The 22,934-nt window shown below is 41.5% G+C and overlaps 1 protein-coding gene across 2 annotated transcripts in view; it reads right to left on the bottom strand.

Moving 5' to 3' along the window:
• Positions 1–22,934, bottom strand: part of Desi2 (desumoylating isopeptidase 2) — a 49,097-nt gene that overhangs the window by 6,100 nt on the left and 20,063 nt on the right. Inside the window, exons 2-4 of one of the 2 annotated variants that reach the window (XM_042701201.1) lie at positions 7,980–8,052; positions 4,075–4,168; positions 2,765–2,906 (exon numbers count right to left, since the gene is read on the bottom strand). In XM_042701201.1, the coding sequence (XP_042557135.1) occupies positions 2,765–2,906; positions 4,075–4,168; positions 7,980–8,052 (309 nt within the window). The remainder of the gene's footprint in view (positions 1–2,764; positions 2,907–4,074; positions 4,169–7,979; positions 8,053–22,934) is intronic. The other variant, XM_042701202.1, reaches the window with a different exon arrangement.

The following is a 22,934-nucleotide window of genomic DNA, read 5'->3' as shown; positions in this document are numbered from 1 at the left end:
GGATTAAACTTCTATTCACCTAGAGCAGCAAAAAGTTGTTTTTTTGGGGGGGGGCGGCCGGGGAGGGGGGTCGGTTGTGGGGCTTGAACTCTGGGCCAGGGCGCTGTCCCTCAGCTCTTCAGCTCAAGGCTAGTGCTCTACCACTTGAGCCACAGCACCACTTCCAGCTTTTTCTGTTTCTGTGGTGTGAGAAATTGAACCCAGGGCCTCATGCAAGGCAAGCACTCTACTCAATGAGCCACTCTCCCAGCCCCTCCACTGACACTTTTTTGCCTACTTTCCTTGATCACTTCAGCACTTGTGAAATTACAAGCTATATCTCCATTTCTATCATCTACCCATCCACAGATGCAATAAGTACAATATACAAAACCATTAAACCTCCTGTCCTCATGTTTCCCTCACTGCAGTGTTACTAAATACCTAAATACTTAATATTATAGGTGCCTTTGGAGATCATGGCTGGGGGGGGGGGGGGTGGCAATTGTGCATGTGCACACACATGCATTATATATGTGTGGGAGGTATGTGACGTGTACACATTTGATTGGTGATAAAGAGTCTCATGGACTTTTTCTGCTCAGGCAGGCTTAGAACCATGATCTTCAGACCTCAGCCTCTTAAGTAGCTAGGATTATAGGTAAGCCACCAGCTCAAGACTAGCTTCTCACATCCTTCATTATCTAGAGTTCTAGTTTTGGTGCCACCACTAACAAGTTGGGTGGTCTTGGCTAAATCACTTCTATGTATCAGTTTAAAACATAAAAACTGTGTCGTAAAAAGGTGACTGACAGACATGTACAAATATTCTTTAGGTATCAACTGTAATATGGTTTCAGGGTTAAAGCAGTAGTACTGGTGCTAAGTTGTCAGTTTGAGAGAGAAAATAAACTGGAATAAGAAAAAGTAATGATGAAGTGTGACTACTTTATGAAGAAGTCACAGTCTAATCTGAATTCTCATAACATGTTTCCTTGTTGAAATGGAGGTAATAGACTAGATACTGTCTATTATCTCTGCCAAATTTCCTATCTTATGAACTTCTGAACACATCCTGTACAAATATCCTATCTGGGGTCAAGGATGCTCGGTTCCCACCCCTCCTTCCCTAAAACTGACTAGGGCATCTTATAGTACTGACGCATCCACTGAACTTTACTACTGTACAAATCACCTGGGCATTCTATTAAAAATGAAGTTTCTGATCTGGAACAGATGTAGTGGAGCAGAGATCAGATGTATTTCACAAATTTCTATGTGACACTGCTTGCTCATGAACTATACTTGACTATCACAGTAATAACCTGCTATCATGGTATTTGAAAGCTATCATGGTGAAGCCAAGGAGGCGAAGTGCAAAAGGCCATCTAGCTGAGCCTCTCTGCAGAGGAAGTCACTGTGCAGCAACTCATCCATACCTTTCAGTTTGTCGTACGTTGATATTGCAACCACAATGATGTGCTGAGAGTCAAAGCCATCTCCATTTAATTCTCCATACCTTATTTATATCATCATTCATTTCTTCTCTCCGTCTTCTTTTTACAGTCCTTTAAATCCTAATCTAGTTTTATTTATCTATTTATGTTTGTGGTGAAGTTTGAACTCAGGGCTTTGTATTTGCTGGGCAAGCACTATGCCACTTGAGCTATTATCCCAGGCCTTGCTCTAGTTTTAGTCTTCTGTTTGTGTTTCAAGAATTGGTAAGGTGGGCTGGGAAGGTGGCTCAGTGGTAGAGCGCTTGCCTTGCATGCCTGAGGCCCTGGGTTCGATTCCTCAGCACCATATAAGCAAAAAGAAAAAAGCCGGAAGTGGCGCTGTGGCTCCAGTGGTAGAGCACCAGCCTTGAGCTGAAGAGCTGAGGGACAGCGCCCAGGCCCAGAGTTCAGGCCCCACGACCGGACCCAAAAAAAAAAGAATTGGTAAGGCAACCAAGTGCCTGTGTAATAAGTTGGCAGAATAAAATTTCAAGACAGAAGAAATTAATTACTTGTTAACAAAAATTAGGGAAAAAATTAAGGTTGGCAACTAAAATTCCGCAAAAGAAAATCTCAATAGCTAAGAAGCACAAGTCCTTTTAGGCTTGTTGTCTTTTTGAGACAGTCTTACTAGGTGGCCCAGGCTGGCCTGGAACTTAAGAGGCCCAGCTGGCCTCTACTTTGCAATCTTGCTGCTTCTGCTTCACAAGTGCTGGGACCACTGGTAGAAGCCACCACACCTAGCTTGGCATTTACTTTCTGAAAGTGCAAGTTTTAAGTTTGTTTTTTGTGTTAAAAGGCTTGCTAAAGGCCAGCCTGTGGTGTGCTACTGAAAGGTGGGGCCTAGTGGAACTAAGTTAGGATTTGGGGGACAGGCCCTTGAAGGGAACATTAGAATCTTAGGCCCTTCCTGTGTCTCTGCTTTTCAGCACCATGAGACGCACAGCTCTGGCTATCATACATTTCCTGCTATGATATACTGTGGTCCCAAACCAACAGCAGTCTACTATGAACAGATTTTCAGGGAGGTGAAATCCATTTAAGATGTCTTTCTCAAGGTATTTGTCATAACCACAGAACATGACTAACATGATGAACAAAATTACTACTTACTATGCTAACTCTAAAATTATAAGCTCTGGAAAGGTAACAATGAAAGAAATATAATACGGTATCTTACACAACATGGCTAATTAGAAAAAAAAAGAATCAAGACTGAATGTAGTGGGACAGCACTTATATAACATAAAAAGTTATCAGAAGAACTTTTAGTATAAAATGGAACTTACCTCTGATAAAGCTGAAGAAAAGTGATTGCAGTTTTTATGCATTAAATGATAGGCATTGCCTTTATATTCTTTTCCCAGTTCTTCTACTATTTTTTCTATATCATCTTCTAGGAAATCAGTGCTCCCTAAAACAACAGCTTCTCTTAAAAAAAAAAAAAAAGAAAAAAGAAAAAAGAAAAAGAACAAAGCTGTGTGAGTTTCAGATATATTTAAATACATGCTTATTTCCAGGAACATTATGATGGATGTAACAGATCAGAGTTAATGCAATTCGACTAAAGGTAAATGAGACTTAGAGAACATGATCCATATTCAAAATATTTCTGCCAGCAAAGGGCTTGCCATATTGTTACTGAGAAACAACTTTAAAAGTCATATCCTACTGTACTATAGTAAGATGAGCTACGGAACTTGACAATATTTAAAAGTATTAAAAAAAAAAAGCAAACAAACACCACAAAACTACACCACTTAAAGCTACAACCCAGAAAGTGCAAGACATTATTGAATAAAAAGCATATAGTTTCAGTCAGATACAATTTACACATTCAAGACAGCTGAAAATAACAGAAAGACCGTGTTGTCAAGTAGCCGGGCACAGAGGGAAGCCTGAGGAATAGACTCAGGATAAGTCACTGCACTGGAATGTATACATGGCTCAATTCAAACTAAGATGTTTGAATGTGGTGTGAGCCCTAGGCCAAATTTCTGTATTATAATTTCATTTCATTAGCTAGCTTTCATTTGGCAAGTTTACTATTACAGAACTAGACACTGCTTCTTGAAACTAAGATTCTAAATATCACTTTAAATATAACACTTAACTATGGAATGGAAATTTGATTACTACTATTTACATTTTTCCACTTCTGCTTATAACTCCTAGGGCTTCAGAGAACACTCAGAGCCACATATTTTAGGTATATTATTGCATGTAATACCTTTATCTTAACAGTTTCAGGCTAAACAAGTGTAGTCATTTCAAATTAATGAAGTATTCTGAATTAAGTGGGAGAAACGAGAAGGTAAGTCACACCAAACTTTCTTTCCTTTCCTCCCAAATAGGTGAGTATTTGAAAAAACAGAATAACTATGTAGGTTCTGAATGAAAACAATATACTTAAGACACTTTATTTGACTGATCTGCTTTTTTATATACAAATAAATGTAATTTACAAATAAAGTGTCAGCAACTAAAAAAAGAACCATTTTAACTTTTAAAGATTTTGACCTACAGAATGAATTCTGTATGCCTGCAAACAAGCTTTGGCACCTAAGACAATGTAATAAAAATTATCCTCCCTACTTACTTAAATTTAAATGTTTCTCCTAGTTCAGAAGCATTTCCTGGGGAAATTTCAAATATTCCAGAAAAAGAGTAAGGATGGCCACCATAAGCAAATTCTGAAAAGAGAAAACTCATGATTTTTAGTATTTATCACATAAAATTTAACCAGAATATGCTGAATCAGCTTTAATAAATGATGAAGATAATGATAAATATTTTAGTTTATAAAAGTCTTTCACAAACATCTCATTTAGCTCTTATTAGTAGAGAACAGTTGTCAAAAAAGATCTGAAACTCTTAATAATGAAAGACACTTCACAGTAATGAGTGCTATGTGTACTCTGGGTATGCTGACAAGAAGCGAGTAACTAACTCAAAAGGGGAGGTTCTGCATAGCTGTTATGGCAATCTAGGTCGGCAGCCCAGGGGTTTGCACTTTACTGAAGAATCCAAATTGCCTAATGGTATTCAGTTTTCCTGTTTAGGGGTGAAGACTTTTCTCTTTGCAGTGCTGGGGATGGAATGTAGGGCTTTTTTTGGCCAGTTGTGGGACCTGAACTCTGGGCCTGGGCGCTGTCCCTCAGCTCTTCAGCTCAAGGCTAGTGCTCTACCACTTGAGCTACAGCTCCACTTCCAGCTTTTTCTGCTTATGTGATACTGAGGAATCGAACCCAGGGCCTCATGCATGCAAGGCAAGCGCTCCACCACTGAGCCACCTTCCCAGCCCGGAATGTAGGGCTTTTGACATGAAAGGTAAGCACTTAGCCACCAAGCTACATCCTTAGGACTAAAAACGTCTGATTTATGTTGGAATATGAATACAACATCTGGGGCTGGGAAGGTGGCTCAGTGGTAGAGTGCTTGCCTCACATGCATGAGGCCCACCATACAAACAGAAAAAGCCAGAAGTGGTGCTGTGGCTCAAGTAGTAGAGTGCTAGCCTTGAGCTGAAGAGCTCAGATAGCACCAGGCCCAGAGTTCAAGTCCCATGACTGACCAAAAAAAAAAAAAAAAAGTGTAACATTCATACTAAACATTGTGTTCATGCCTGTAATCCTGGCACTTGGGAGTTGGAGGCATAAGGACTGTGAGCTTGAGGCCAGCCTGGGCTACATAGTGGATGGAGCTCTGTCTGAAACAAAAGCAAAAGATTAAACTGAAACATTGAATTCAATTTCCCTCATTGGAGCAATAAGCTATCAAAATTAACTTATGCCAATCCCAACACTGCGTAGCAAATCCCTTAGCTAACAGAGTACAGCATGCAGTACAGTACATATATTCTAGCTCAGACACAAATTTGCATCTAGAACAAAATGGAAAATGGTTTCACATCAGGAAAGAGGAACATGCCTAGCTACAATTCCTAGGTACTGCTTACTTATTAAAATGATTGTTGGGCGGGGTGGAGGGGGTAGGGGAGGGGGGTGTTGGGAGGGCAAGTGGGAGAAAAATGAGGGAGAGAGTAACAAGTTTGACAAAAATACACTCACTACCTTATGTAACACCTTGACAATAAAAATTTTTAAACTCACTTTTTATCAAGTGGAACCTCAAAAGGTCTTAGAACACAGCATAGAAAAGAACGAGGCTGGTATAAGGTTACTTTTGATTCAGACTTTCAAGATGCAAATGAGAATGTTTACTATCCCATTTAGAAACAGAAACCATAGGGGGTTTTCCCCCCATTTTTTTGAGACAGGCCTTGCTATGTAGCTCAGGTAGGGCTTGAACTCACAATCCTCTTGCCTTGCCTCCTGGGTGCTGGGATTACAGGTATGTATCACTGTACCAACCCTAATTTTTTTTGAGGATAGTTCTGGGGTCTGTTTGTTTTGTTTTTGTCGGTCGTGGGGCTTGAACTCTGGGCTTGGGTGCTGTCCCTGCGCTCTTCAGCTCAAGGTGAGCACTCTACCGCTTGAGCCACAGCGCCTCTTCCTGGGGTCTAAATTCAAGAGTCTCAACCACAGCTACACCTTCAGCCTCAACTCTTTTTGGTGGTATAGTTTGAATTCAGGGCCTTGAATTTGCTAGGTAAGTACTCTATCATTTGAGTCTTACCTCTATTTCTGCTGCCCCTTTAAATATTTTATTGACAGAATCTTATTAAAAAATATTGTAGATAATCAGACTGGACATTAGAAGCTGAGATCTGAGTATCACAGTTCAAAGCCAGCCAAGGCAGACAAATCCTTGAGACTTATTTCTCATTAACCAGCAAGAAGCTGGAAGTAGAAGCATGGATCAAGTGATAAAGAATGCCAACTATGAGTGAAAAGGCTGAGCAAAGCATGAGCACCCTGATACCAGCACAACAAACAAACAAACAAACACAAAATGCACAAGTCATTCGTTTTCTGCTAAGTTTAGATGGATATATATGTATATTGGATGATGCTTCTAATTATTCCTAAATCATTTTAAGAAAAGGATCAGTGAGTAGGCAGGAAGACTGGTATTTAAGAGCATGTGCGTTCAAGCTCTGGTTCTATTAGACATTAGCAGTGTGTGGCTGTGGAGGAGAGCCCAGCTTACCATGTATGAGGTCTTGGATTCTGTCCCTAGCAACCCCTCTCCTAAGACAGCAATAATTACTATACTGACACACTTAAGTGATATATAGAGTACTTGGCCAGCAAACATGAGGCCCTGGGTTCAATCCCTAGAACCGCAAAAAAAACAAACCAAACCAAACAAAAACACAAAAAACAAAACACACGAGCTAGCCCTGAGTCAACTATAATAATAATACTTTCTCAGCAATTATAACGACTTCCCAGTCATGCAAGCAATAAAGACATTTCTGAGCTCAGTGAAGTGTCTCAAGCCTATAATCAAGGCATTGGGGCTCAAAAACAGCTCAAGAAAAAAGAATTTTGCAAGACTCCATCTCAATTAACAGATAGGCATGGTGGTGGGTGTCCATCTGTTATCCCAGCCACAGGAAATGCACAATACCTGGGCACAGGGGCATGTGCCTGTTATTCCCAGCAATTCAGGAAGTACAAGTAGGAGGATCACAGCCTAGAACAGCCCAGCATAAAGCAGGACTTTACCTCAAATTAAACAAAAGGGAGGAGACATGCCTCAAGTGTTAGAATGTCTGCCTAGCAAGCTCAAGGCCCTAAATTCAATCCTCAGTATTGAAAAAAAAAAAAAGACATTTCTGCTATGGGTAAGTTTTTTTATTCCAACTGATGTGTTAGTATAACCTCAGTGAACTCGGCAATGTGATCTACAGAGGCAGACTGTTACTGCTTGCAACCTGATCAAGAGCAGATCACTTTGCACGGAGAGGGGGAACAGACAAAGGAAAAGCTAATGAAAACACAGCTGCTCCTTTCACATTTACCATAATAAAAGGTGACACAGAAGAAGAATCTATCATTTTTGAGCAAAATGCTAGATGAAATCAAAGATGTGTTTAGTGATATTTTTAACTATGTGTATATCTACACACAGGTCTAAAAACCTAATTATTTCTGAAATTCCCTCAGGAAATTGGTGTTTCAAGTTTCACATTCTCTAGCATCAGCTCTTTTCCAACCAAAAATGATTGTTTTTGTCATGCCATTGCCATTTTTCAAAGTGGGAAGTTTCTTAGAAACTGTATTAGAACTAATGAATCATGGCATAACAATCTCAAAAGATGAAAATGTTGTATAAGACATATTATTTAGGATAAAAGATAATGAAATGAATGTATACTCTGTATTTGAGTACCTTCTCAAACTTATTCTATGTTGGTCATTTTTTCCAAACACAGTATAAACAAACAAGGACAGAGAGAGTTTATGTTCCTTTTTAAAATAATACATGGAAATAGTGACAAAAAATAAAAAAGACCTATAATTATGATTTGCATTTCCTTAAAAAAACCAAAATCTTCAGAATGAATATATTTAAACTGTGTGTATGGAGACATACCTCTGCCATACACTTCGATTCCTGAATGAAAAACTCCAATCCCAATGGATGAGGTGTATTCGTTCATCCAGTACTAAGGAAAAAGAGAACAAGAGAAAGACTCAGAACAGTCATTAATTTACAAGTCAACTTCACCAAACACAAGAAGTCTTTATACCCATTCTTGCTATTTTCCCTTAAAACTCTGAAACTCCAGTAATGATGACTCACTGATGAACTGTATGTTCACCTGTTAATGATACACACACACACACACACAAACACACAATAGCTGCTTTCTTACTATCTTAAGCTTTTTCTTTCTGATATATGAAGGCAGGGATATTTTACTTTCCAACAAAGATTTATGGCATGTGTTAAGATAACCTCATCATTTAGCCTGCAGTTTGAAAATTATAATGTAAAGGAATAAATAACATGGAGAACAGGGACAGAGAGGAAGGAAGGAACTATGCTCCTACCATCTGCATGAGGAATAACTTTCCAGAAAACATTATTATCTAAACAGGGTCTTCAGGAACAAATGTCATTTTCCCAGTCAGAAGACTGGGTTGGGGGAGAGTTTTGTTAGGAAGGTACAAAGCAGGAACAGGACCTGCAGAGGTGAGAAGGAGTCAAAAGGGTGGAGCAGGGTTCACCTAGAGGTCAGCAAGTTGTACAAGTTTATTAAATAAGAACTTAAGACACAGCAAATCTGTTAGATTTCTTCTGTGTTAGAGGGTTATCTGTAATTAACCATCATTTTGTAGGCCTAAATTCAGTCAGGCAATGATCATGGATGATAAACCTCTTGTAAGGATGGGTGGAGAATGATATCCATCCTTGTAGTCACAAGGTATTTAAGCCCCTTCTCCCATTTTTCCTAAAGGCTAAAAGATACACTTGCAATGGAAAAATTGGTGAATATCACCTTACCCAAATGAAACTATTACCAATCTTTGGAAAAGATGATGTTATGTGACTCTAGACTTTATCAAACATAAAGGGTATAACATTTCCTTTGTCAGTTTTCTTGTCAAATGTATTAAACAGAACATAATCACAAGGGAAAATCAGTGAAGCCTAGACATATTGGGACATTCACAAGAAAAGTAGCTTGATTCTTTAAGCTGGCATGGTGGCACACATCTGTCAAGCCAGCTATAGTGAGAAGCATAAGTAGGGGGAAGGCTTGAGAACAGAGATCCTATCTCAAAAATAATCAGAGCAAAGAAAGGGGTTGGTGCAAGACTCAGGTGGTAGGGCACTTGCTAGCAAGTGTGAAGCCTCGAGTGCAAAACCCCAGAACCATCAATAAAAACAGCAGTAGGAACAACAAAACCAACAACCCAGCTGGGTGCCGGTGGCTCACGCCTGTAATCCTAAACTACCCAGGAGGCTGAGATCTGAGAATCTCGGTTCAAAGCCAGCCCTGAGAGTCCCTGAGACTCTTTTCTCCAATAAACCACTAGAAAACCGGAAGTGGTGCTGTGGCTCAAGGGGTAGAGTGCTCGCCTTGAGCTGAAGAGCACAAGGACAGTGCCCAGGCCCAGAGTTCAAGCCCCACGACTGACAAAAACAAAAACAAACAAACAAAAATATATATCAACAATCCCTCCCAAACAAAAATGAAACTGAAGAACAAACAGAAAATCCAAACAAACTTCTAAAGAGAAAAATTACACACAAAGAACTGCCCAGGACAAGATTCTTCAAACTCTTCTATAATATAGAAAAGCAAACAGAAAGGATTTTTAATTGTTATTATAAAGATGATGTATAGAGGGGTTACAGTTATACATGTCACTCTGTCCCTTGCTCCCTCCCAGTTTCCCCTCCTGTCCCTGCCCACAAGTTGTATAGTTCATTATCAACACGGTCTCGTGATCCCAGAAAGGACTCATACCTTCTGAGAAACACATAAAACAATCGCTTATAAAATAACTTACAAAACCACAGCTCTGAAGGGAGCACTTGCTTCAACCAAGCAGTAATTTTAAATGGCAGATTGCTTCTCCTTGAGTAAGGAAAGCCAGAGCCAGAACCACTGAAGAAGCATCAGAGGGAATCCAGAGGCAAGAATGATGATGGTGTTTTGATAAGACGAAACATCACACTGAAGTCCTGTTCAAATCCAAAACCACTTCAAACCTTTTGAACAGGTTACCCTCCAATCATACACTGTAAGAAGAAAAGGCTGCCAGGCATGGTGGCTCAAGCCTATAATCCTAGCTACTCAGGAGGCTGAGATATGAGGCTCAAAGCCATCCCAGGAAAGGCTGAGAAACTCTTATTTCCAATAAACCACTCAGAAAAACCTAAGTGGGGCTATGGCTCAAGTGGTAGAGTACTTTTGCCTTGAGCTGAAGAGCTGAGGGACGGCGCCCAGGTCCCAGAGTTCAAGGCTCACGACCGACAAAAACAAAACAAAACAAAAAAAGGAAAGGCTACCTAAGTCAAGATCCTGCTCAGGTGTTGCAGCCTACAATTCATATGACATTTGTCACCATCATAGCCAAACAGATGACCTTTGCCAGTGCTCCAGCTTCTCAGCCTGAGTGGAGATAAACAGTCCTATCACTGCTAAGTCTTTATCCAAACCTTATGAAACTAGCTCAGCAGGTTGTTCCACCCAATTCCCAAAGTCTCTCCTGACAAGGTCTCATTGTCTAAAGGGAAATGTACTTTCTGTAGGAGGCAGAGATAAGACAACTCAGCAACCTTCCACTTCAGATATTAAGTAGCAGAAATCCTAAACAGTCTGTACTCAGGTAGAATTGCAAGTGCTCATTCTTCAGCTGTGGCCTTCAGCTGTCTCTCATACCCACAAAGGGTGACTGCTTCAGGTCAACCCAGGCTCAGAATGGCAATCATTTCCATAAACTTAAAAGGTACCTTTTGCCAAGCACCAGTGTGTCAGGCCTGTAATCCTAGATACTCAGGAGGCTGAGATCTGAGGATCCTGGTTCAAAGCCAGCCTGGGCAGGAAAGTCCCAGAGACTCTTATCTCCAATAAACCACTCAGAAAATGAAGTGGGGCTGTGGCTCCAGTGGTAGAGTGCTAGCCTTGAGCTGAACAGCTGAAGGACAGCGCCCAGGCCCAGGATTCAAGTCCCATGACCGACCAAAAAAAAAAAAAAAGATACCTTTGTCTCCTAAGAACTGAGACCCAGCAAATAGTTTTGAAGGGCTGGTAAAAACAGATTTTTATAGTTGGTAAGCTGAAATATGACTTCTGGTCCTGAACTTATGGCTTTTACTATGGACAGAATAGAGGAGACAAGCACCCAGGGCACACAGAGTTTAATTGTCTCTGGTACTTGAAGTTCTTTTTTTGTTTAATTTTATTTATTTTTTTATTGTGAAAATACTGTGCAGAGGGGTTACAATTACATGGGCAAGATAATGAGTACATTTTTTATCAAGCATTGTAGCCTCCTCCTTTGTTTCCCCTTCCCATCCCTTTCCATCCTCCTCCCTCCCCCCCCCCCCCTTCTATGAGACTCTGGTTTTTTTTTTTTGTTTTTGGTTTGTTTTGTTTTTTGTTGGTCGTGGGACTTGAACTCTTGGCCTGGGCGCTGTCCCTCAGCTCTTCAGCTCAAGGCTAGCGCTCTACCACTTGAACCACAGTGCTACTTCCGGCTTTTTCTACTTATGTAGTGCTGAGGAATTGAACCCGGGGCCTCATGCATGGGAGGCAAGCACTCTACCACTGAGCCACCTTCCCAGCCCATTTTTTTTTTTGGTCAGTTGTGGGTCTTGAACCCTGGGCCTGGGCACTGTCCCTCAACTCTTCAGCTCAAGGCTGGCACTCTACTGTGAGCCACAACACCACTTCTGGCTTTTTCTATGTGGTGTCAAGGAATCAAACCCAGGGCCTCATGCATGTGAGGCAAGCATTGTACCACTGAGCCACCTTCAAGTTCTTTAAAAAGTTTTACTCGTGAATTATGTGAAGCACCATGTGGAACTTGAGAAGCAGAGGAGTAACTAACAATCCCACCCGTCCACATTGACAGCGCTTACTGCCTGGGAGCCCTCTGTCTGTAAAACCTGTGATTTTATTTGAAACAGATCAGGCTCTCTCACAAACACGAGGGACAGTCATAAGCCTGGAAAAAGGCCTATGTATGTCAGGTGTGCAATGACAGATCATTGGCCTTTGCTGAAGTGGAAACATATCTTAGAATGTGCCATAAAAATACTAACCATTTGCTTTGTCTGGTTGGTCTCCAAATTTTCAAAACTGTAAGCGTATCCATACATAACGGCACAAGGAGAGTCTTTCCAGGTTCCAAGTTTTTTTTTTTTTTCGGTCAGTTGGGGGGCTTGAACTCTGGGCCTGGGCGCTGTCCCTCAGCTGTTCAGCTCAAGGCTAGCGCTCTACCACTTGAGCTACAGCGCCACTTCCGGTTTTCTGGTGGTTTATTGGAGATAGGAGTCTCACGGTCTTTCCTGCCCAGGCTGGCTTTGAACCGCGATCCTCAGATCTCAGACTTCTGAGTAGCTAGGATTACAGGCATGAGCCACCAGCGCCCGGCTTCCCTGAGCTCTTTTTGCTCAAGGCTAGCACTCTAACACTTGAGCCACAACACCACTTCAAGCTTTTACTGTGATTAATTAGAGATAAGAGTCTAATAGACTTTCCTGAACAAGCTGGCTTAGAATCTCATCCTCAGATCTCAGCTTCCTGAGTACCTAGGATTACGTGAGTCACTGGCACCCAGCTTTTTTTTGGGGGGGGGGGGGCAGGAATGATAAATACATACATACACACACACACATAGTTAGAGGGGTGGGGGGAGAGAAAGAGAGAAGAGGGGAGAGAGAGAGAGAGAGGGAAAGAGAGAAATAGTTTAAAGGAGGAAACAGAACAAAAAAAAAAATCAAGAATTTTTTGTTTTTTTTGGGGGGGGGGGTCCTGGTCGTGGGGCCTGAACTCTGGGCCTGGGCGCTGTCCCTTAGCTCTTCAGCTCAAGGCTAGCGCTCTACCACTTGAGTCACACCGCCTCTTCCGACTTTTTTTCTTTTTGCTTATGTGGTGCTGAGGAATCAAACCCAGGGCCTCAGGCATGCAAGGCAAGTGCTCTACCACTGAAGCCACCTTCCCAGCCCCAAATCAAGAATCTTTAAGAATATAAAAAGCCAGAGCCATTGGATTCAGGATTGCTCCTGAATTAAAAGGTATATGGCATGCACTACTGTGTGCAACACTGAACCTTGCCTGTTACCTGTGAAAACTGAAGAGAGGAAGAATGTGAAAATGAGGTATTATGGATTCCCTTGATATCTAAAACTATGTTCTACCCACCTCCAGGAATTCTAACAAGGCCAGCGGCACATCCAGGCTAATACTATCGAGCACCATCAGGTGTTACAGGGACATCGCTAGCTCTCTATTGTCAAGAAGTAGCTCAGAAACATTTTTCATAACCTTTCTCACAGAAACTTCTTCATATATACAACAGCTATTATGATCTTAGTTAGCTTTATAGGTTAGTTTGTCCGATTTTCAAACCTGTTGTGGTGCTGGGATTAAATCTACGGCCTTATACATGCAAGAAGGAAGGAGGGAGGGAGGGAAGGAGGGAGGGAAGGAGGGAAGGAGGGAGGGAAGGAAGGAAGGAAGGAAGGAAGGAAGGAAGGAAGGAAGGAAGGAAGGAAAGAAGGGAGGGAGGGAGGAAGGGAGGGGAGGAGGGAGGGGAAAGGAGGGAGGGTTGCTCAACTTATTCTATAAGGAACAATGCTAAACCAAACAATGATAGTGTAAGAAAACACAGACCAACAAATCTTACAAATACAATTTTTTAAAAAAAGTTCAATAACTCCTATCAATAGATGTAGAGTAGCATTTAACAAAAATCTCTATCTTTCATGATGAAACTCAACAAAGCAGGAATATGAAATATCTACACCCTTTAAGTGGTAGAGCACTAGCCTTGAGCAAAAACTTTGAACTGCGCCAGGCTGAGAGTTCAAGCCCCAGGAATGGCAAAACAAACAAAACCAATGAAGAAATACCCACAACCAGATAAAGAGCATCTATGAAAACCTCTACAGGCCAGGCACTGGTGGCTCACATCTGTAATCCTAGTTACTCAGGAGGCTGATCACAGTTCAAAGCCAGCCTGGGGAGGAAAGTCCATGAGACATTTTTTTTTTTGACTGTGAAAATACCATATAGAGGGGTTACAATTACATGGGCAAGATAATGAGTACATTTCTTATCAAGCATTGTTGCCTCCTCCTTTGTTTCCCCTTCCCATCCCTTCCCATCTCCCTCCCCCCCCCCCCGCCCCGCAAAAAAAAAAAAAAAAGTTTTCTAGATTTTTTTTTTTTTTTGGTCGGTCGTGGGGCTTGAACTCTGGGCTTGGGCACTGTCCCTCAGCTCTTCAGCTCAAGGCAAGCCCTTTACCGCTTGAGCCAGCGCCATTCCCCATTAGACTCTTACCTCCAATTAAAAACACCAGAAAAACTGGAAGTGGTGCTGTGGCTCAAGTGATAGCCTTGAGCTGAAGAGCTGAGGGACAGCACCCAGGCCCAGAGTTCAGGCCCCACGACTGGAACCCCCCCCCCCCCAAAAAAAAAAAAAAGACTGAAGCTTTTCCTTTCAAATGGGAATAAGACATGGATGTCTGCTCACATTACTTCTATTTAATATGTGCTGGAGGGCGGTGAATGTGGCTTAGTGTAGAGTGCTTGTCTTGCATGCAATGAAGCCCTGAGTTCGAGTCCTCAGTACCCATAAACAGAAAAAGCTGGAAGTGGCACTGTGGCTCAGGACTACCCCAAAAAAGAAAAGTGTGTGTGTGTGTGTGTGTGTGTGTGTATATATATATATATATACATACATATGTGTGTGTGTGTATATATATATATATATATATGTACATGTATGTGTATGTGCTGGAAGTTCTAACCAGGATACAGTAAAAAGCATCTAGGATGGGGAAAAAAAAGGAAACAAAATCATCTAGCTCTATTTGCAAACAATATGGTTTTACATAAAGAGAATCACAAGAAATATACAAAAACAATGTACAAAAATCAAGTGCTTTATATACTAGTCATAAACAAGATATTAACCAAATAATTCCATTTACAGCTACATCAAAAAATAAACAGGCATATATGACTTATACATGAAAAGAATTGAATAGAAAAACACTCCATGTTCATGAGCCACAAGGCTTAATATTGTTAAGTTGATAATACTCCCTTGTCCCTCAAATGAGGTGGAAATTCACTGCAATCCTCATCAACTATAGTTTTGCAGAAATTAACAAATCCTAAAATTTGTGTGGGAATTCAAGAATCAGAACATCCAACAGGTGGACCTGTTGGAACAATAAGAAGTACAAGTTGTCATGTCCAAAACGAGCTTTACAACGTTGGTGGGGGGGGGGGGGGGGGGAAGGAGAAGGATTGGGATTGGGGGGGAGGGGGGAGGCTGGGAAGGGATGTGAAGGGTAAACAAAGGAGGAGGCTGCAATGCTTGGTAAGAAATGTATGCATTATCCTGCCCATGTAACTGTAACTCCTCTGTACAGTATGTTCACAAATAAAATTAAATTAAATTTAAAAAAAAAGAATCAGAACATCCAAGGTAATCAAGAAGAAGTTGGAAACGTCACACTACCTTATTTCAAAACTTAGCACAGAATTCCGCAATTAATATAGCATGTTACCAGTACAACAATTTCGTTAGAGGAAAGAACAGTCTTTTCAACAAATGGAACTGGGACAACTGGACACCTGAAAACAAATGAATGAAGCAGGGCTCCTACCTCACAGAATACACAAAATATTTATTCAAAATGGATAAAAAGAAAGACAGCCAACCAAGTGAAAAGATCTTTACCAGCAGTACAGCAAATAAAGGCCTAATGTCCAATACATACAAGGAGCTCAAGAAACTAACCCCACCCAAACTTAATACAGCAATCACTAAATAGGCAAGGGAGCTAAGGAGAGACTTTTCAGGAGGCAAGAATGGCAAAGAAACATGAAGAAATGCTCATCATCCCTAGCAGTAAAGGAAATGCAAATCAAAACAACCCTGAGATACCATCTTACCCCAGTCAGACTGGCCAACATCTTGAATTCTAACAATAAATGCTGGTGAGGATGCGGGGGAAAAGGAACACTACTGGCACTGCTGGTGTGAATGTAAACTAATACAAGCACTCTGGAAAGTAGTCTGGAGGTTCATAAAATTCCATACCACTCCTGGGCATCTACCCTGAGCACTACAAGCCAGGATAGGATAAGGAAACCTGCATATCCATGTTCATTGACACACCATTCACAATAGCCAAAATATGGAAACAACCTAGATGCCCCACAATAGATGAGTGGATCCAAAAAAATGGGGTACCTATATATAATGGAATTTTACACAGTTATTAGAAAGAATAAAATGTTACTTGCAGGGAAATGGACAGAACTAGAACAAATCATGTTAAGTGAGGTAAGCCAAGACCAGAGACAAGCAGCCGATGTCCTCCCTGACATGCAGAAGGAAGATCTAAAACACACTGGGATAAGACACATTACACAGAATTCTAGATACTCACATGCAGTTGAGACCAAAAGAGGACAGTCTCTTCATATGTATAGAAAGTAAGAAACATACTGAAACTCCAAAGTCATGGAAACAAAGGATTTTTTTCTGAATTTTTTTCATTTTCTGATGACTCTGTACCCTTTACCTTATATATGGTATTCACGTGCACATCTGTGGGAGGGAGGGGGAGGACACAGAATCAGAGAGAAAAGGGTGAAGACGTACAATGGCGCACACTGGCTGCACGGGACACAGATGAAAGCGAACTATGCAACTCGTGTGTGGAGATGGGAGGGAGGGAATAAGCATGAATGAGGGACCAGATGACAGGACGCAAAAGGAAGTACACTTAACACCCGATGTGTGCAAAGGTAACCCCACTGTATATCACAACAGGAAAGGAAAAAGGAAAAAACATCAAAGACCTAAATGTAAAAGTTTCAACTCTTTTTTTTTTGGTTGGTCGTGGGGCTTGAACTCTGGGCCTGGGCGCTGTCCCTCAGCTCTTTAGCTCATGGCTAGCGCTCTACCACTTGAACCACAGTATCACTTCCAGTTTTCTGGTGGTTTACTGGATGTAAGAGTCTAACGGACTTTCCTGTCCAGGCTGGCTTTGAACTACGATCCTCAGATCTCAGCCTCCCGAGTAGCTAGGATTATAGGTGTAAGCCATCAGCACCCGGCTCAAACACCTTTTAAATAAGTTACTTCATAAATTAAAAAATGCAGCCCTAATTCTAAACGTGAGTAATTTTAGTCACAAGGAAAGCATTTATATCTTGTGCTACACATCTCAACCATAGCAGGAAAAACAATTCCACATATGTTCTCTGATCAGCCACCTCTTCATACGAACAGCAGCACTTTTCTGAAAAAATGTTCAGAATTTACATTGTAAAGTATGATTTTTTCCCCCTGAACTGATTCAGAAGAAAAGAGGGTAAGCCCTTCCAGACAGAGTTGGCCCGATAAAGAGATGTCCTCCAAATGTTTCTGCTCCTCTTAGGGCTTATTTCCTCGATCTATTATTAGAGAACACGCCTGGGAGGCTCAATCTTTAAACACTGGGCAGGCTGCCTGCTGAAGACAGGAGTTTAATTCAAGGTCAGCAACACTTATCAGGTCCTTCTGCCTCAAAGTCCTGCCAGGGCTAGGCAGGCAATATGGATGATGCCTATTTTAAGTGGAGATCTAATGAGGTAACTGTAAATAAATGAAAGCCACAGGAGGGATGAACCTTTTACTGAATGATTCCAATTGTGCAATTCCTCTAATGATAATGACTTTTTGCTGCTAGCTATTCATGCTACGTTTTAATAGTGAAATTCATAAAATTAGTAGTAGTGCTTTTCAGTGCTTCTCTAATTTGGTTTCATTCTTTGTCATTCCTTAAAAAAAAATTATCTTACTACCATCCAAACTTATTTTATTTAGTACCTCTTGAGCAAAAACTCCCTTCAAGGCTCAATGAGCCTGTGTAAAACCCACTGTGTAGAAACCCATGCTCTTAGACATCATGTGATACCGAGCTGTTAACTCCATCTTACAAACTAGAAGCAATGTTTATAACCAAAAATATTATAAATATGCAAAATGAAATCCCAGCCAAGAATATGAATCTATGAAAAACAAACCAAACAAGCTGCTGAACAAGATATGACTGGATGTCAGTAAGATTTCCACTAATTTGTTTTGTATATGTTTTTATTGATTTGTTGTCTCAATAGTAGCAGATGCCAGAAGTCTAGAAACACATATTTGGGAAAAATGGATAATCTAGCATGTTTTATCTGAACAATCCTAGATAGAAGCTGGCTTATTTGAATTGGGGCAGGACTACTGTGTAAGGGCACTTACTAGCGTAAGGGCACAATTAGTTTTGCTTAGCTTTTGCTCTGAGGGCACTATGGAAGCTGAAGCGCTACATAAACTGACACTGTGGGCCACTCTTGTCAAGAAAACCTGCGCTCAAAGGCCATGCTGTTCTGATCCAGGGACGGATCTGTTCTGATCCAAAGGGGTGGATGCACTGAAGGAGGTACCTATGAAGCTCTGCCAGTGTGGACATCTGTGTCGCCCCTAGTTTCATCTAAACTTTAGCTTGCGGCTTTCTTCTCAAATACTTCAATATACTAAAGAAAAAGTGAGCCAGCCAGAGGCTGGCACAAAATCATCTCCCTCAGACCACAGAGCAACAGAGGAATCACTACAACATCCCCACCAACCACACAGCTCAGGATTGGGTTGCTCTCCAAGCTCCTCAGTTCTGGTTTATATCAAAGGACACCTTCTATTACATTCAAATTAATCACAGATAAAAAAGGGTATACTATGATTACAATGAATACAAATTAAAGTCTCTGAACTGCAGTAGAAAAGACATTGGACTGAGAAGACTTAGCTGTTTAGCCTTGGTTTCTTCATGTAAATTTGATTTTTTTTTTTTTTGGGGGGGGGGGGGGTCTGATCATGGGGCCTGAACTCTGGGCCTGGGCGCTGTCCCTCAGCTCTTCAGCACAAGGCTAGCGCTCTACCACTTGAGCCACAGCGCCACTTCCGGCTTTTTTCTGTTTGCTTATATGGTGCTGAGGAATCGAACCCAGGGCCTCATGCATGCAAGACAAGCACTCTACCACTGAGCCACCTTCCCAGCCCCTGATTTTTTTTTTCCAGTTCTGGGGCTTGAACTCTGGGCCTGGGCGCTGTCCCTCAGCTCTTCAGCTCAAGGCTAGCGCTCTACCACTTTGAGCCACTTCTGGTTTTCTGAGTGGTTTATTGGAGATAAGACTCTCACGACTTTCCTGCCCAGGCTGGCTTTGAACCAGATCCTCAGATCTCAACCTCCTGAGTAGCTAGGATTATAGGTGTGAGCCACCACACTGGGCTATATTTGATACATTTTTTTTTTTTTTGGGGGGGGGGGGTCCGGTCATGGGGCCTGAACTCTGGGCCTGGGCGCTTTCCCTCAGCTCTTCAGCTCAAGGCTAGCGCTCTACCACTTGAGCCATAGCGCCACTTCCGGCTTTTTTCTTATTGCTTATGTGGTGCTGGGGATTCGAACCCAGGGCCTCAGGCATGCAAGGCAAGCACTCTACCACTGAGCCACCTTCCCAGCCCCTATTTGATACATTTTTAAGATTAATATGCCTAAAAAAACCACAGCCCACACACACACAAAAAAAACCCACTACTACCTACCAACAACAAAAATATCTATTTGATTCAAATTCAAAATCCTGGAGCTAGAGTACTTTGGCTCAAATTCTGATTTCACTTTTCATTATTTCAACCTGGAGGAAAATATTTAACCTTTCAGTACCTGGACTCTAAGAAGGGCTGTTGTAAGGGTTAAGAGAATGAATGTGTGCCAGGAGCCAGTGGCTTACACCTGTAACCTAGCTACTCAGGAGGCTGAGATCTGAGGATCCTGGTTCAAAGCCAGCCTGGGCAGGAAAGTCCTAGAGACTCTTATCTCTAATAAACCACCAGAAAACCGGAAGTGGCGCTGTGGCTCAAGCTAGCCTTCAGCTGAAGGGCACAGGGACAGAGCCCAGCTCCTGAGTTCAAGCCACACGACCAACAAAGAGAGGGAGAGGGAGAGGGAGGGGGGAGGAAGAGAGAGAGAAAGAGAGAGAGAGAGAGAATATGTGGAGAGTGCTTGACTCATAGTAAACATCGTTTTAGAATGAGCAAGTACATACAGGCCCAGAACAAACGTTTAATCCCAGCACTGGGGAGGTAGAAGCAGGAAGCTCAAGAGTTCAGGGTTACCTTGAGCTACATGGCAAGACCCTGCCTCAAAAAACAAAAAGAAACAAAAATCCCAAATAAGCAACAACAACAACCACCACACAATAAGGACAACAAAAGACGCTCAAGGGCTGGAGATGTAGGCCAATGGTACTGGGCTTGCCTGGGATGCAAAGGCCCTTGGTTGACTTGGGAGTTGGGTAGGGGAGGTGAGTTGCAAATGCATGTATTTACTGATAAAATATTCTTTTTTTTTTTTTTTTGGAGTCCGGACGTGGGCCTGAACTCTGGGCCTGAGCGCTGTCCCTCAGCTCTTCAGCTCAAGGCTAACGCTCTACCACTTGAGCCACAGCACCACTTCTGGCTTTTTTCTTTTTGCTTATGTGGTACTGAGGAATCGAACCCAGGGCCTCAGGCATGCAAGGCAAGCGCTCTACCACTGAGCCACCTTCCCAGCCCTGATAAAATATTCTTTCCTAATATTTTTGTTTTACATATTGGGGGAAGGTTATATGCATGCTAAACACACACACTAGTTCTGATTATCTGCATTTTCCAAATTTTCAAATGTCTTTGGGAGCTGGTTTCAGGGCTTGGCTCAAGGCTAGCATTCTACCATTCTGGGCCACAGTACCACTTCTAGTGAAACAACTAATTTGTGATTGTTTACATTCTTTCTCAGTTCATTATGGTCAAAGACTGCTTCTGTTTCTATCCCTGACACAGTAGAAGGTATGCCTATATTGAATAAAAGGCTACTTTGTTTATAACTTTGCTGATGGACATTAAAACAAGGTTTAACCTGGACTGCAATTCAGGGATTCTAGAACCATATTTCTTAATTTTTTCCAGAATGAATGGAGCATATATTGACTACATACATGTAACTAAAACCACATGTTTAAGAAACACCTAATTAGGTGTTTTGTGCTAAATTCTGTTCTGTTGTTTCATTCATGTAAAATAATGATTTCAGATTCATTAATGAGCTGCAGCCTGCTGTTTGAAAGACATCTCTCAGAGGTGACTGAGAACAGGGACTTTGCCATGTTCATGTCTATACTGCTAGGGCTCAGCAGTGTTGAACAAACATTTGTTGAATGAATGAAAGAATGAAGACTTTCTTTTCAATGAGAGGTCACATTTAAGAACAAGACTGAGTGTTTAGCTCAGCATTCAGCACATGCTTGGCAGGCAAGCAGCCCAATGTTGAATGCCCCATACCCTGAGTCCATGAGTGGAACTGTGAAAAGTGACAGTGTACTTATGTGGTAGCCTAAAATTAAGGATTATGGTACTAAGTAGTTTGGACAGAACTGAGGTCTCTTTATACATTAGGCAAACTAAATTTTGGAAATAATTGCACTTGTCATAGGATTTAATTTTTAGGACCCACAAAAAGCTCAACCCACAATCATTGAATGGTTAAGGTTGTTTAAAGGAGGTTTTAAAAAGTTTAATTAACAGTGAGTCAAATATTCCTTGAATAGTTTCAGGACCAAAGCCAGAGCTGGGTACTGGTGGCTCACGCCTGTAATCCTAGCTACTCAGGAGGCTGAGATCTGAGGATCGCAGTCTAAAGCCAGCCAGGGCAACAATGTCGGTGAGACTCGTATCTCCAATAAACCACTCAGAAAAGCGCAAGTGGCTCAAATGGCAGAGTGCTAGCCTTGAGCTGAAGAGCTGAGGGACTGCACTCAGGCCCAGAGTTCAAGCTCTACAACCGACAAAAAAAAAAAAGAGTAGAGGTTAAGATTTGAGGGTTATAGTTCAAAGCTAACTCAGGCAGGAAAGTCCATGAGTCTTATCTTGAGCAAAAAAAGCTCAAGGATAACACTTTGGCCCTGAGTTCAAGCCCCAGGAACAGAGCAACAACAACAACAACAACAACAACCAACCTCAAAACTCTGGACTGGAGGAGTAGCTCAACTTCTAAAGCATCAGCAGTGAATGAAAAAGTCTAGAAAGAGTGTAATGTCTGGAGTTGGACCACTAATTTAGTAACGTAGAAACTTGCATTTTAGGACTGAACCTAAACCCCAAATTGGATGGAGAGGGGAAACCAAGAGGATAGTGTTCTTTTTGGAAACTGGAATTGTGGCTGTACTTTAGCCACACAGCTCTCGCATTATTTGGTGAGCTAGGTGCACACAAGAGATTTTGCTGCTCGAGGCATTCTCATCTAGTGGGTTGTTTGACTTGCAGGTAGATAACAGGCCAGAAATTAGAATTATATTACAGTATATATGGGCTGATCTCAGGCAACTTCCACAAATGTTAAAGGAATTATAAAAACCAAATAACCCTTATAAACACATGTATATACACACAAACACACACACATACGCACATACATACATACATACAGTATTTTGGAGCTAATATCAAATGGAACCCAACTCTAGCTTTACTGCTTCAATTTGGGTATCACTGTTCTCTACAGTGGAACACTTCTTTAAATAAAAAGTGAGGCAATTCAACCATCAGGAGCCATAAAGGAAGGACAGATCTTTGGTCAAGGATATACCAGTAGCTGTGCTCCAAACAAGAACCTTCAAATCAACTCTCAAGGAACCGTAAAGGAAAACATACAAATGGAAGCTTGCTTAGCTAATATAGTTCTGCAAATAATGACAATAACAATAACCATAGCTTATGTA

This window comes from Dipodomys spectabilis, unplaced genomic scaffold (assembly GCF_019054845.1).
Source record: "Dipodomys spectabilis isolate Male_0828 unplaced genomic scaffold, ASM1905484v1 ptg000288l, whole genome shotgun sequence".
Taxonomy (NCBI): Eukaryota; Metazoa; Chordata; class Mammalia; order Rodentia; family Heteromyidae; genus Dipodomys; species Dipodomys spectabilis.
The sequence above is the reverse complement of the archived record's forward strand: the minus strand, read 5'-3'. Positions and strand labels throughout refer to the sequence as shown.